The 15,065-nt window shown below is 38.0% G+C and overlaps 1 protein-coding gene across 3 annotated transcripts in view; it reads left to right on the top strand.

Moving 5' to 3' along the window:
- The first annotated feature begins 10,672 nt into the window (after positions 1 to 10,672).
- The window catches only part of VRK2 (VRK serine/threonine kinase 2), a 59,240-nt gene continuing 54,847 nt past the window's right edge, over positions 10,673 to 15,065 (top strand). For 2 of the 3 annotated variants that reach the window (XM_032216881.1, XM_032216883.1), the window contains exons 1-3: positions 10,673 to 10,788; positions 12,582 to 12,633; positions 13,396 to 13,538. In XM_032216881.1, coding sequence (XP_032072772.1) covers positions 13,502 to 13,538 — 37 coding nt within the window. In that variant the 5' untranslated portion in view covers positions 10,673 to 10,788; positions 12,582 to 12,633; positions 13,396 to 13,501. The remainder of the gene's footprint in view (positions 10,789 to 12,581; positions 12,634 to 13,395; positions 13,539 to 15,065) is intronic. The other variant, XM_032216882.1, reaches the window with a different exon arrangement.

Raw genomic sequence — 15,065 nt, forward strand, 5'->3', positions numbered from 1 at the left:
CATTTTGCCAACCTCAGAAGGGTGGAAGGCTGAGACAACCTTGAGCTGGGCAGGATTGAACTCCCTGCAATGGGCAGATTTAAGCCTGCAATAAAGCATTCTAACATGTGCATTACCATGATGTTATGCATTTTTAAAACGTTATTAAGGCATTCTTTTAAACAATGCCTTTGAATAAGAACTATATTTTTTCAGAATATAGTGAGCCAAATTAAAACTTTATTTTTATTTTTAAGTGAGACTCTTCTTTCCTTCTGCTTTCCTCCTTCTATGAAAGAGGCCCAACTACACAGGAAACCTCTATTCCCTGTTAGCCCTCTGGGTTCCTCAGAGTGAAGGCTTTATGGAAAAGATGAGGATGGAACATATGAAATGAAGAGACAGAAGCAGTCAAGCTGATGTGTATTGTTAACTACTATAGAAATTGGGGGAATATCCACTAGTACTAGAGCCTTTCTAACGGAACAAGAGTGTTTATCTTTTCCAGCCCTTCTCCTTCAGAGAGGTAGTCCAGAGAAGTAGTTTGTAAGACATTTTACGGAAAGGATGCCAATTGTTGAGAAGAATATCAAGTCTGAGCAAAGCATGATCGGAGCTACCGTCCCTCTATAAATACTGGTGGGGGTGTGTGGAGTGCTGGCTCTGTTGCTGCAAGCAGATTGGTTGGCTGTGTTGTAACATCAACTCCATCAACTAATCAAGATGTTACAACACAGCCAACCAATCTGCTTTCAGCAACAGAGCCAGCACTCCACACACCCTCACCAGTATTTATAGCGGGAAGGAAGCTCTGATCACGCTTTGCTCGCACAGGCACGTGGCCGAAGACACCAGCCTGAAGATGATGAGTGGGACCTCGTCAAAACGTCGCCAAGATACTCTCAATCTTACATGGGAAAAGACCCGAATAAACCAAAACCTGCATATATGTATGTATGTATGTATGTATGTATGTATGCATGCACAGTATTGTGTCACAACCCCTGGTATGCCTATGCCCAAATATGGGAGGGAGCATACCGCTTCCCTTTTCTGTCTATCGGATCACTCTGGGAGCCATCCAGACAGAAAGACATTTTTTTATGTTCCCTTGTTACATTTGTGTTGCAATTGTGCCTTTATTTATTTATTTATCAACATAATTGCAATACATACATACATACATACATACATACATACATACATACATATCTGTAATCAACATTTTCATAGTTTTTCTTTTTTTTAAAAAAATACTAGAGTATGATCAAAAGAGCAGATTCCTATGCAATGCTCTTGTTTCAGAAATGGTGCGATATGGCAATGGCTAGGTTGCTGCATTCTACGTTAATATTCCATATTGGGTTTGCATGGAGGTCTAGGATTTAAATTTGAAATACAAAAGAGAATCAGGAGGCAAATCACTCTCTGGACTACCTAGAACTCCTTAGATATGGCTCCTGTGGGCCTCCTCATTTTTAAAGACATGGTATGTATTTTTAAATAAATGACTGAAGAGACATTCTTTTAATTAGATTTAATTTAGTAACATGTAAATTACAATGAAATGAAATCAAATTTTGTTTTTCCCTGGCATAGGCAGATAGTATTTAGAACAGAGCCCCTGTTATACCAATTATGACCAACCCACCCAGGGGAGTCACTGCCAGTAAGAGGAGAACCTTGACTGAGGAGAACCTTAACTGGATCAAATGGTCTGATCTGGAATACAAAGCAGTTATGTGTTTTCTTCCTAAAGTAGATATACTTTTTCTGAAATGTTACATTGTTATGTGCACATTATTTAGACATACAAAAGGCATGGCTGAACATTTTCACAATTATCTTTTGGGTTGTCTGCAGATTTATTCATAGTTAATTGATCAGCCAGCTAAGGTTTTTTTTTAAAAGAATCAATTGACCAAGTCCTTTCTAGTCTCAATCCCTTTCTTCTGTTTTACATAAATAATCAGAGTCACATACACAATTATATTTAGAATTCTGAATGCATAACACATCAGAGAATCAAAATAATTGTCCATTTAGGATAGGGGAAAAGAATGGTGCAAGGAGGAAAAAGAAACTCTTTATAAGGCATAACATTGGCAAATTACTCCAGTGTGCCATCCATATTTAGTACACATTCTCCAAGACATAGTACATTAATTGACTCATTAGCTATTTCCAACCATATGGACTTCAGTTTAGATGGGTCACTTTCATAATATTCTGAGGTGAAGGTCCTTAATTATTGTAATTGCATGATCTCAATCATGAGACCAGACATATGAAATTCTGCCAGAGCTTTTCAAATGGGTGTCAGTGCATCCCAGACATTGACAGAAAAGCAGGGCATACTCCTTGGACATTAAAGCCCCCTTGGTACTAGGGAAGTAATTACCTGAAAAGTTTTAGAAAACTTGGTGGAAGCAAGTGAAAAACACACCAATCAATGAAACCAAACTGCCAACCAACCAGCATCGTATATGGACAAGGAAAAAAAAATCTCTTGTGATTGCCATTTTGAAGGAACGCACTCCAGGCTTCCCTTGTTGCAATGCTGATGTTCTTTGTACCAAGCAGTGATGTCCCTTGGTGTAATTTTAGCAATGGTATTTTAAGCACTCTGGGGCTAAAGGGAAAAAAGGATGAATAGAGAAAGTGCTGAAATGTCAGTGTTAAATACCACAAGGTGTCACGCTAGGCAACAGTGTGAGAAGTTACACGTCGCTTGCAACTACTGTTCCAAGTGTAGGTGTGAAACGGTAAGGTTTCAAGATAATTGCACCATTCGTTGTTATCCACAGCTCCAGTCTGAAGTGAGTAGCTAAAAAGCAAAACAAGATATAGATATAGATATAGATATAGATATAGATATGTAATGAAAAATATGAAATGAGAAACAGCTTAGGCTTCAATATGCTATGCTTTTAATACTGAATAATAAAATGTGTTAAATCAAAGTAACATCCATGATATTATCTATTACTTACTATCACCGTTTGAAGCATTTTAAAAATAAGTTATATTCTGTCTAAACATCAGTGTTAGCCAAAGTTCATATACCTGCCAATTACAGAAACATCTGGTGAAAAGAAACCTCCCAGCAGCTGTAGTGGTCACCAATCCCTAAGGCAATTACAGGCAGCGCTACCTTGAAGCTCCCTTCTAATCTTCTCTTCAGTATCTGCTTTAGGGAAGGACAGAGCTGCTGTTGCTTACTGACCCTCATGGCAGTTCAGAGTCGACTGGAAATGAACAGAAATTTCTATATTCCCCATAGCAAGATGATATTAGAAGGTTGCTGTGTGACCAATATGCAATGGTAGCTTTCTCTTCGTGCCATATACCATTTTTCTTTCTATAGATTCTGGATTGCCTTGGGACAAAATGCCCATGCATTAAGTCTCCCATGGTTTTTTTATTCTGTTTAATGTTAGCCACTTTGAAAAAAAAATCATTTTCTAAAGATGAAATCTAAATGTACGAAGTGCAACTATTTAAATAAATAAATTTACTTCTAAAATGAGAGCATTTACCCCCAATCTGTAATCCTGAATGCTATGGGAACCAACACATCATGTTAAGAATTATATGGCTTATCATGTAAATAAAATGTGGTTTGTTAATCCAGGTATATGATGGAATATATTGAGCAAATACGAAGAGTACATCATTTATGGAGATTCTCACTCACACAGCTCATGATTGTCTCAAAGGTGCTGTTCAAAAGTCACCTTTTGCTTCTCATCCAAGAAGCTTCTTCAATTCTGGAGAACTAAAGAAACTTCTTGATGAGAAGCGAAATGTTTTCTTTTTTTTTTATTAAACATTTTTGGAAAAAAAACACACACAAACTTTTACAAATGTTTAGTTCCCACACCCCACACTCCCCCCCAAATCCCCCCAACCTCCCCCCCCCCGACTTCCCAGAACCAATACAGGGTATAAATCTTTAACAAAAAGAATCTAAGGTACAATTTAAGGAAAAAAAACAAAAAAGATGGTGAACAACATATTTCCATTGAACTCTAGCTCCTCCTTGCTGGACTAACTCTAGATAATTTATAATTCCTGATCTCTAATCATAAGCTATCTGAAGTTTCTTAGCCCCATATTTGTTTTGAGTATAATCAATCCATCTTTTCCACTCCAGTTTGTATCTCTCGTTTGAATGATCCTTAAGATATGCAGATATTTTGGGCATCTCTGTAGGTTTGTTACTTTCAATGTCCATTCTTGAATAGTAGGCAAATCTTCCTTCTTCCAGTATTGCGCCACCACCAATCTAGCTGCAGTTATTGAATGCAATATCAGATTAGTCTCTACAACTGTACAATCAGTAATTATGCCTAACAAAATAACTAAGGGGTAAACTTTATCCTTTTTTTAAGAACATTTTGCATAATCCACCATATTTTATCCAAAATGCTTTAACCTTATTGCAAATCCACCATATATGAAAATATATAGCGTCCATACAATCACATCTCCGGTTCCACCACAAAACCGCAGTAGACTAAAGCACGCTCGACGAAAGTGCGTACGTGACGTCATTACAGCGCGACGAAAACAGCACGCTGTGAGCGGAAAACTTAAAAATAACACGAAAACCTTACCCTAACCCCCCCAAACCTAACCCTAAACCTAACCCTAAGCCTAACCCTTAACCTAACCCTTAACCTAACCTTATACCTAATGCTAAACCTAATGCTAACCCTTAACCTAACCCTAACCCTAACCCTAATGCTTAACGTAACCCTAAACCTAACCCTAACCCTAACCCTTAACCTAACCCTTACCCTAACCCTAAACCTAACCCTTACCTTTATGTGAATCGGCTTGCTGTAAAAGCGCTTTTTAAAGTGCCCTTTTTTCCCCGCGGTCGTATTTGTCGTGCTGCTGATGACGTCACGTATGCGCTTTAATCGGGCGCGCTTTAGTGGACCGCGGTTTTGATGGGTCACGCAATCTCCAGCATTTAGGTTGTAAGTTCAGATACATAGAAGCCATTTTTTTAGGATCTAAATGCCATCTATAAAACATCTTAGAAGTGAAATGTTTTCAAGGGAAAAAGAAACCCAAGAAAGACCAATTGCCTTTTGAACAGTATCTTTGGACAAAGAATACATTATTAGTTATTAATCCCATTCCTTCTTCAAAGATTGTTACTGGTTCAATCCTAGCCTAACATTCTAAGCCTGCCTTTCAACCTGTCATAACTCAGTTGTCTTGGGTCTCCGGTTTCAACATTTACCTGCTGGAATTTCAGAATTTATAGTTACAAAATAGGGCATATTTTCTGAGAGGAAAAAAGAAACTTCTAGATTTGCAGCAGTTTTTGTTTTCTGTGTTTATCTTTTTACACATATGAATGAATCCCAGGTACATTTATAAAATAGCAGACTCAGAACTGATTTGACTGCTTTTGTTCTTGAGCTTCAGACAGCATATATAGCACTCCTATTTCCAATTGTCTTCACAGGTACAGCATTATGAGATACGTTGAACTAAGAGGCAGTGACTGAAGCTACCCATTCATTTACATCATTGAGAAGAGGAACTTGGACCTCCAGCATCTTAATCATGAGCTAGGGGGGGGAGAAAATAGACACATTCAGAGACAACAGGTTTTTTACCCATAGTCTATATATAACCTTGTCAACTAGAAGCACCGTTATATATTATGTTAGGGTTTTAAAAGAAACACAGGGGGAAAAGAAAGAAAAAATATTTTAGCCTGAGTGGTTAATATCATTTTAGGAAATCAAAATATCTGGATTTATGAAAAACACTGAGGTCTTTTTTTTTTGCCTTCTCTCCTCTGCAGGGAGATAATGTAACTCAGTGTAAGCAGTTGCAGCTCTGCCATCCATTCCGTACAGCCCTGTGAGATCTGCAGCTGACATTAGTGATGACCCAAAAGCCACCATACTTCATTGATGACTATGGATTGTCATAAAGGCATAAGCTGTGCTGGAGGTCAGAGCAATTCTTCAACAGCAAAAAAAAGGGGGCTCTTTAGAGAAGTGAAAGTCTACAATACAAAAATGGCCATGCTGCACATTGGAAACACACTGGGTACTGCGAGTAGCAAAAATAGGAATTTCCCTTTTTTTCAAGTAACTGATCGTGAAAGTGATCTTGCACAAATAAATTATAAAAATGAATTATCTCATACATCATTTAGAAGAAATCCACTGTGGCATTAAGATGGCCTCAAGCTAAGATAGCTTTAGGATTAGACACATTCAAGGGAGATGAACCTAAAGTACTAGATACATTGGCTGCACCAAGTTCAGAAGCTTTATACTTCTGTGTATTTGCTGTTAAGGGAAACAGGGCAGATAACAACAGATTTCTTGATGTTCTTAAAATGAGTGACACTGAACTACAAAGTTCTATCCATGCCTGTGTCAAAGCCAACTGCACTGAATTTGGCAGATTGCAGCAATATTTTCAAGCGATCAACAAACCCCCATCTGACCATCATAATATATTGGCTTTCCCTGATTTCCTCTATTTTCTTCCAAATAATTGTATGCAATACATGGAATTAAAGTATGAAAAGTATCATTTAGTCTCTTACATTCAGCTCCCAATTGGTGAAAAATCCAAATGAAAGTAACCCTGGTAGCTGATTTCCCATTTCTGTTTGAACAAATCCAGTGAAATTCGGTAGCTCTCAATAATTAGTCCCACCGTTGACTTGTTCTTTTTATTAGAGAGCCGAGGTGGCGCAGTGATTAGGGTGCAGTACTGCAGGCCACTTCAGCTGACTGTTATCTGCAGTTCAGCGGTTCTAATCTCACCGGCTCAAGGTTGACTCAGCCTTCCATCCTTCCAAGGTGGGTGAAATGAGGACCCAGACTGTGGGGGCGATATGCTGACTCTGTAAACCGCTTAGAGAGGGCTGAAAGCCCTATGAAGTGGTATATAAGTCTAACTGCTATTGCTATTGCTATTGCTATTAGTTCTTACTTTAATTTTTAACCTGTATCTTTTTTTAACCTATAACTGTAGTCTTAAAATCAAAGTAACAGATCATGGCATGCTCCTCAGTAATAGTCCTCTAGGTTTTTGATTTCCCTTTTCTTGACTAAACATATCCTCAGTTCCTTTAGTCTCTCTTTATAGCATTTAGTTGCTTCCCCCAATTGTAATTTCTTGCAACTTTTTCACATTTTACATTACTTTGAAATGCAATGCCCAGAAATGGGCACAGAACCTGAAAAGGGCATAAAAATAATGGAACCCATAGTTATATGTACCATGATACATAAATAGCACTTCCATTGATGCAGCTTGTCATAGATTCTTTTTTTAAATTGTATCAAATTAGATTGACTCAAGAGAGGCAGTTTTGTCTAGTGGTTAAGGCCTCAGGCTAGAAACTAAGAGACTGTGAGTTCTGGTCTCGCCATAGGCATGAAAATCAGTTGGGTGATTTTAGGCCTCTCTCTCTCTCTGCCCATGAATTCAGGCTCAGGCAACAAGCCAGTCCATCGATTCCTGTTGCAACAATGGATTAACACTCAATTGATTAAAAGAGAGAGTGAGAGAGGCTGCATTTGCAAGAAAATGCTAGGAAGAAAAAAATATTAGACTGATCCAAAATCAAGAGAGACAGAAAAGTGTTGGCAGCTTCTTTATAGATCCCTGTAAAAAAGAGACTTTTGTTTTATAAAAATAAACTTATAAAAGTGTTGCCAGTGCTTTTATTGCCACTTCTATACTAATATTATAGTATAATTGCTCTTACAATATACCAATCATCTTTAGTTACTGATATTATGACAATGTTGGTATTACTCTATACTATTAATATTAATAGTATATTAATATTATATTATTAATATTATATATTACTCTACTGCCTATTAAAATCCCTTATATACTATGCTCTATATTATTACTGGCATGCATCAATATTATTTTTCTTAAATCTGCCTGCCTTAAGTCCCCTGTCTTTGAGATTTATTTCTTTTTCTATTACCAGCCAGTATGTAGAGCTCTTCCACCTTTTTTAACATTGTGCTTTGTCTTGCTGTGTTGCTATACTTTTCCTCTCTTTTGGGCTGCCCACTCCTTCTGAAGGAAAATGCTTTCTTCCTTTGGCTTTTCTTTCTTTCTTTTGCTGGCTGCTGTGGAGCTATGAAACACGTCTCCTTCCATAGCTGTGTCAAAGTTGCAGCTTTATTAGCAACTCTGCTTGTGCTGATGCTGGAAGGCTAAAATGGGAGGGAAATAAGCAGAAGTCCTGGAATTTGGTTAAACAGCCTGCTCTTCCACACAACCTAAATTGCATTTGGCTTTATTGTCGAATATACATGTCACTCTACAACAGCTTGTTTCACTTAAGCTTAGACAAATTAATTTCAACTTATTTCCAATTTTCCTGTTCCTTTTGCTTTACTGTATTTGTGGATATCAATCCTACTTGGGTCTGGCTTCTACAAAGTTATGAGGGTTATAACTTCTCCTGCTGTTCACTTCTTGAAAATTGTCTCTGCACTGGGTTAATTAAAAAAGCTTGCAAGGGGTGATTGTAATATGCACATTTTTTAGCAATAGCAGTAGACTTATATACCGCTTCATAGGGCTTTCAGCCCTCTCTAAGCGGTTTACAGAGAGTCAGCATATTGCCCCCAACAATCTGGGTCCTCATTTTACCCACCTCGGAAGGATGGAAGGCTGAGTCAACCCTGAGCCGGTGAGATTTGAACCACTGAACTGCTGATCTAGCAGTAGCCTGCAATGCTGCATTTAACCACTGCGCCACCTTGGCTCTTACATTTATGGGGGTAGGTAGGGATAAACTTTTCTGCTAGTACTACTCCAAAGTTCAATCCTCCAAACAGGATTCTATATCTATATATGGACTTTCAAAGAAAGAAAAAGTAAGATCATTGCATATTTATCTTTCATAAATTGACCATAATAGTCACATTCAACATTTTAAAATATTTAGCAATGTACAGCATAATATTATGTAAACAAATCCAGGGAGTAAGTATTTCTACTGCCAGCTTGTTCTATGGTAATTGGGCCACAACAGAGAAATCTTGTTCTCTGGAAAGGCCCCATCACTTTATAAAGGGATGGACTCCTGTCAGTCAGACTCATTTAGGATCCTATTTTTGCTGTCATACAACGGTATACACTTTCTGGGTTGCAAAGTCCAAGATGGCCAAAAATATCACCAAGATCACCATGAACGGTATTTTATATCCCATGCGCATAATTCTGCCTTTTTAATCCTCACTCTGTGATGTCAATCTAGCTGAGAGATAGCCATCTCTCTTATGCTACAAAATCTCTGTGAAGCGGGATATACACAGGCAAATGGTTCAATTTAACATGCTGCAGGGATTAAAAAAAATACTAGAAAGAATTTATATGTAGGAATCACATATTAAAATATTTCCATGATAGGCAAAAGGATCAGTAAAACTCTTGAGAAGTACAAAGTTTGATTACAGCAATTCATTCTATCTGGGGCTGCTCATGAAGACCACCTGGAAACTTCAACTGGTCCAGAATGCAGTGTAACCGGCAGTGATGAGTATGCCTTGGCTCCCACCTTTGATTTCTGCGCTGCACTGTTGCCATGTTGCTCCCATGTGCTGGTTGTTACCTTTAAAAGCCTAACTGAATAAGTCCTGGTTATCAGAGGGATCATCCATTTCCTATCTATAGCATCTGCCCCACCAATTCTATCCTTCAGGGTTGGCTTGTTCAAGTCCTGACAATTAAACAATGTCATCTATTGAAATCCTGGAAAAGTGTCTTCTCTATAGCAGTGGGTACTCTCTGAAGTGAAGTTTCCCTCCACCCCAGCTCTAGATAACCACCTGTGTGCGGTTGCTTAGAATTGCTAAGAAGACCTGATTCTTCAACTAGGCTTTTGGCCAGTGATTGTGTGGCCCTTCCACTCGATCTCCATCTTACACTTGCCATCTTTGATTTATTAATTTGACTGTCATTTGATTGTTGTGAGTGGCCCAAAGTCACTGAGAGCCAGGTGGCATACAAGTTTAATAAATTATTAAAGCAATACCCGTAGGTTTGGTTGGTTTCTCTCTTCTGCACTCTCAACCCGCATCTCTTATTTATTTGTAAATTGTTTAAAGGATAATAAGTGTAAGAATAAACATGAGTATGAATGAAATGGGGATGAATAAATGGGGACAGTAGGACAAGGACGGTAGGCACGCTGGTGTGCTTATGCCTACAGACCTGTTAGGAAAGGGGTGAGGTCAATAGTAGACAGTTTAAGGTTAGTTATGGGGATTTGAAGATGTAACAACGGAGTCAGATAGAACATTCCAGGCGTTGACCACTCTCTTGCTGAAGTCGTATATTCTGCAATTAAGTTTGGAGCGGTTTACATTGAGTTTGTATCTGGTGTGTGGTCTGTATTATTCCGGCCAAAACTGAAGTAGCCATTGACCAGTAGGAGGTTGTTCTCTTCCCAACTCCTTTCAATGAAAGAAGACGGATTGTGTTCCGCTTTTTTCCGATTGCCTTGGTCTTGGGCTAGAGGAGAAGCGCAACTAATCGCCTCGCTGACCGGCTTCGCACTTTCACGACGCCGTTCCTTTATTCACGGACTAGTAACTTTCGGTGCTGTGTCACGTGACTGGGCGCCGAACGGCGGTGTACGCTTTTCTTCGGATAGGCTGCCAGCTGCTAAGGATTGCCTTGAGAACGCCCAGCGTCAGAGGAACGGCGGGGAGAAGAGGAAAAAGAGAAGTACCGCCGAGCGCGTGCGGGAGAGGCGGGGGCGTGGCCTTACTTCTCCAGGGGGTAGGTGGCAGTATGGCTCTTCCCCCAAGGGAATTGGGGAGGAGGGCGGGGCGAAGGAGATAAATGGTTTCCTTTGTGCCGTTGTGGGCCCGAAAAGGACTGTTCTTCCCCTTAGGAAGTGTTTATGTGTGGGTTGCCTTTCCTCAACTCCTCCTGTTTCCGAAGGGAAGAGCTTTCCGCGCGTTCTACCCTTGTCTGACTTTTGCAAATTTTGGCCTCCAGAGTAATGGGGTCAGTAAACATCAAGGAAAAGGGCAACGGGCCGCTGTCCTATGGGCAGCTCCATGGTCAACTCTGCTCCATTTGTGGTTTCTTGGTCACCTACTCAGTCATTCTGTCTTGCCTACTCACTGCTTCAGGCTTAATGGGGGTGAGTCATCCGTACTCGCTGAGAGAGAGGGAGGGAAGGAAGGAGAGAAAGATGGGAGGCCATATAAAGTGTCTTAAATGAGTAAACGTTTTTAATGTGTCCCGTCCCATATAGTCCTCCGTCCTGTTTAGAAATCTATAACAAGCGGAGTGATTACAAAGTTCTTGGTACTTTCTTCATATGTGTAGCCCTTCAAGGCTGCTGCTGGGAGTAGCCTATCGTACATGTAGCCTCCACAAAGATAGGTCTTGAGAGGGCACCCACGGAGTTGCTGCATGTGTCATCCTGCTTTTGTTGGAGTTGATAGGAAGGGCACAATGCCTCCCACCCGTTTTTTCCGGATGCTCTGTAGGAATAATGTAGTCTATTCCCTCATGGAGGACAGAGTTGTAAGGAAAGCGTGACTTACATGTTATTTCCAGGGAATCCTTCAAACTCAAAAGCCATGTCTTCTTGCACTGTTAGCATAGAATAGAATAACAGAGTTGGAAGGGACCGTAGAGATCTTCTAGTCCAACCGCCTGCCTAGGCAGGAAACCCTATACCATTTCAGACAAATGGTATGCTTTATCCGGGCTGTTTCCTTTCTTGGTCGATGGGAATGTAGGTGAATATTGAGATATTATTGTATATTGAGAGCTATATGAATACATACAAACATAATATATCTTGTATTTATATTTTATCTGTGGAGGCAAAGCACATTACTTTTTAAATAAAAAGTAATAAAATGCAAGTAATTTATAGCAATATATTGTTTATTTTTAATTTCAAAACTTTATATTCAAACAATATAAATCATATGTGGATATAAAGTACTCTCAGTTCTCACTTATGTAAAATTGCTAGTCCAACTGACCTGGAGTCACAGTTGCCTTTAGATTTATAGGGAAGCTCAGAGTTTTGGAAAAAAACAGTTAACAATTCCTGAAACAATAATCATATTGCCTTGGGACTATAGAAGCTGTGGTCTATTATTCCTGAGAAACGCTATGTTGCAGCACATATTTTTAGTCAATTATTTTTGCTTTTAAATATTGTCTTGTCCTAGTTTGAATGACAGAAGCATAGAGTTGTTTCGCTTTCTAGAATTTTTTGAATTGTCTTTACCTTTTGTGAACTTGGTCTTACGAGTTTATTTTCAATTCCTATCACACAGAAATTAAGCAAATGAGTTTTCTTCTATTTATTTCGGTGCAGGAAAATGCCTCCCCGCTCTTTATAAAAATATGTTATGATATAACTAACAAAAAGACTAAAATATTCACCTTTTTTTTCCCAAGAAAAGAAATTTTTTTCCAAGATAAGTAAAAAACTTGGGTTTGGGATTTTGATAGCAGTCTTGGAAACAGAACCTCATCGTTGCTATAGTGTGGGATTAATGAAAGTAGAAGGAAATGTATCTCCTCACCTTTGTTAACAGATCCCTTTTCTTCCTGTATCTTAAGAAGAGGAGAGAATCCAAGCATACAAAGGTATTAAAGATGCTTTTTTGCTGTGAGCTTATTTTAAGTCTTGACAATGTGCTGCCTAGTCAACATGGGTTTAGAGCACTGAAACTAACCATGTATTGTATCAAAATCATTCCAGGTTTTATCTGACATGCTTTAGTTACAACTAAAGTATAAGCAAGCAGTTGTGTACATAAAGACAGCTAAAAATATAATAAATTGATAAAACTGCCCAAAACATGAGCAATATTGCATGATGCTGAGTTTCAATTATCTTAAGGGGTTTTCAGTCTTTGTCTCAAGAAGAAAAGACTGTTTATTATTCATAAGAAACAAAGTTAGACAAAGATACACTGAAACGGACAGGTACTTGCTACCAAATGTATCTAACAAGTGAAAATCCATCCAAACATCATTGCTAGAATCAAGCCAATGCTTGTAGTTTACAAGGGAAGAGGTGTTATTTACTAAAGACATATTCTTTAGGGCATATTCACTCTGAACAGCTGAAGTGACAAGGCAAATTATCACTCTTATATATTTATTATAATATTCTTTCCTTGTATTTCTGACAACTCAAGGTGATTTTTATTATGGCCATATCTGCCCTTTTCAATTATATTCAGCAAGGACTTCTTATATCATCAACTGAATCACTTTAAGGGTAACAAAGAGGCTAAGCTGCTGATGTATGTATTATAGTGGTTTCAAGAAAACTATTTTAAGAAGTTTGAAGAATAGCATGTGCTGCTTTTCTAAGAATTGTCTTTGATTTCTTATGTTCAGGCATAATGCCTCCCAAAAAAGCATATAAAAAACAGCCTCCCAGATCCTCTTCAAGAAGGAATAATATGGACGGATACCCAAAAAACGTAAATGGAGGTTGGGTCCTATGATTGCTTATGGAGGATTTGGCTTGGTCTATCTAGGTAAGACATGTAGTATGAAATTTTGTATGGGAGAGTTACTACTTGGAATCATCCTTCAATGTAACTAGGAAGTGGATATGCTCTTTGTCCTCCCCCATTTTGGGGGGATGGGGGGGAATCCTAGAAGTCTATTATGACATCTTAGACACTTCAGATGTGAATGTTTATATTTTGTTTGCAAAAGAGATTTAATACTTATAAAAAGGACCCCACTTCATAAAAGGAGGAAAACTATACGTTTCCTGAATAATTAGGATTTAAAGGGCCTGCTTCCCAAAAACTTTGCAGGTGAATCATGAAATTAGACATTTCCCATTTTAAGGGTCTACTTTTGTTTGCAACCTCAAATAGCTGAAAGTTCTTTTTTTTTAAAGTTGCAGTACTTTATCATATCTTGATAAAGGAATTTTGAATCCTTGATTTGAATATGAAATTGAGTCATGTCATTTTTCTGATTCGGTATATGTTAAATTGTGCTATTTTAAAATTGCTATCCAAACCAAATATTGTAATAAATAAAAACCACATAATTTCTGAAATTTCATTCTTATTAATTTATTAATTTAATTCAGTATGAAAACTAGCAAGAACTAATATTTAGAATAAAAGAGAGGAAAAAGAAAAAGAAAGAGCAAAGACAATGATGTAAAAATCAAAGAAAAGAAAAAAATAGTGACTTCTGATTTTCATTTACAACCATTATAAGTATAGATATAAATCTCTAACTCTACTTCTGCCTGCTAGCTGCCTGCAATTTGGTGGTTCAAATCTCACCAGGGTCAAAGTTGACTCAGCTTTCCATCCATCTGATTGTTGTAAATTAGGACCAAATTGTTGGGGGCAATATGCTGACACACTAAGCTGCTTAGAAAGGGGCTGTAAAGCACTGTAAAGTGATATATAGATCTAAGTGCTATTCCTATTATGTAACGTTTTCTCAATATTTTAATTCTAATCTTCAAAATCTTATAACATTTTTTCTGTTTCTTGCAAAGAGTCAATAAGGGGATTTCAATCATCATTAAATTTTGACAATGTCGTATGTATTTCTAATTAAAGGAGTCAATTTGGCCATCTCAGCAAGTTCCAAGATCTTCATTATCCATTTCTTCCATTGTGGGTAGTTTTCAAACACTTCTTTATATAATTGTACTTCATGATGCAAAAGAATCCAGTGTTGGATTTATTCTGTTGTTTCTACTTTCCTCAAAACCCTGCTTTCCAGACTGAGAGTTGTGGAGAATTGATGGGGAATGAATCCAGGATTGGTTTCAACATGGTTACTTCTCTCAGTTGCACTTGAGGAAGAAACCAGGCATGTATCACATAAGAATAAATAACTTTAAACCTTAAAAGCCAGATGTATAGTTTACTAGGATTAGTACCCAGGCAGAAGCTAGCAAATGTTTTACTTTCCTTGCTTAAAATAATTTTATATTATATAAATACTCTTGCCTTCCCTTAGTTTGCAGCACTCAAAATTGTTAAAGTGATGTTTCCTCGGTCTGTAGTTGAGTACTAAATAGT

The sequence above is a fragment of the Thamnophis elegans genome, chromosome 4 (assembly GCF_009769535.1).
Source record: "Thamnophis elegans isolate rThaEle1 chromosome 4, rThaEle1.pri, whole genome shotgun sequence".
In the NCBI taxonomy this organism is placed as follows: Eukaryota; Metazoa; Chordata; class Lepidosauria; order Squamata; family Colubridae; genus Thamnophis; species Thamnophis elegans.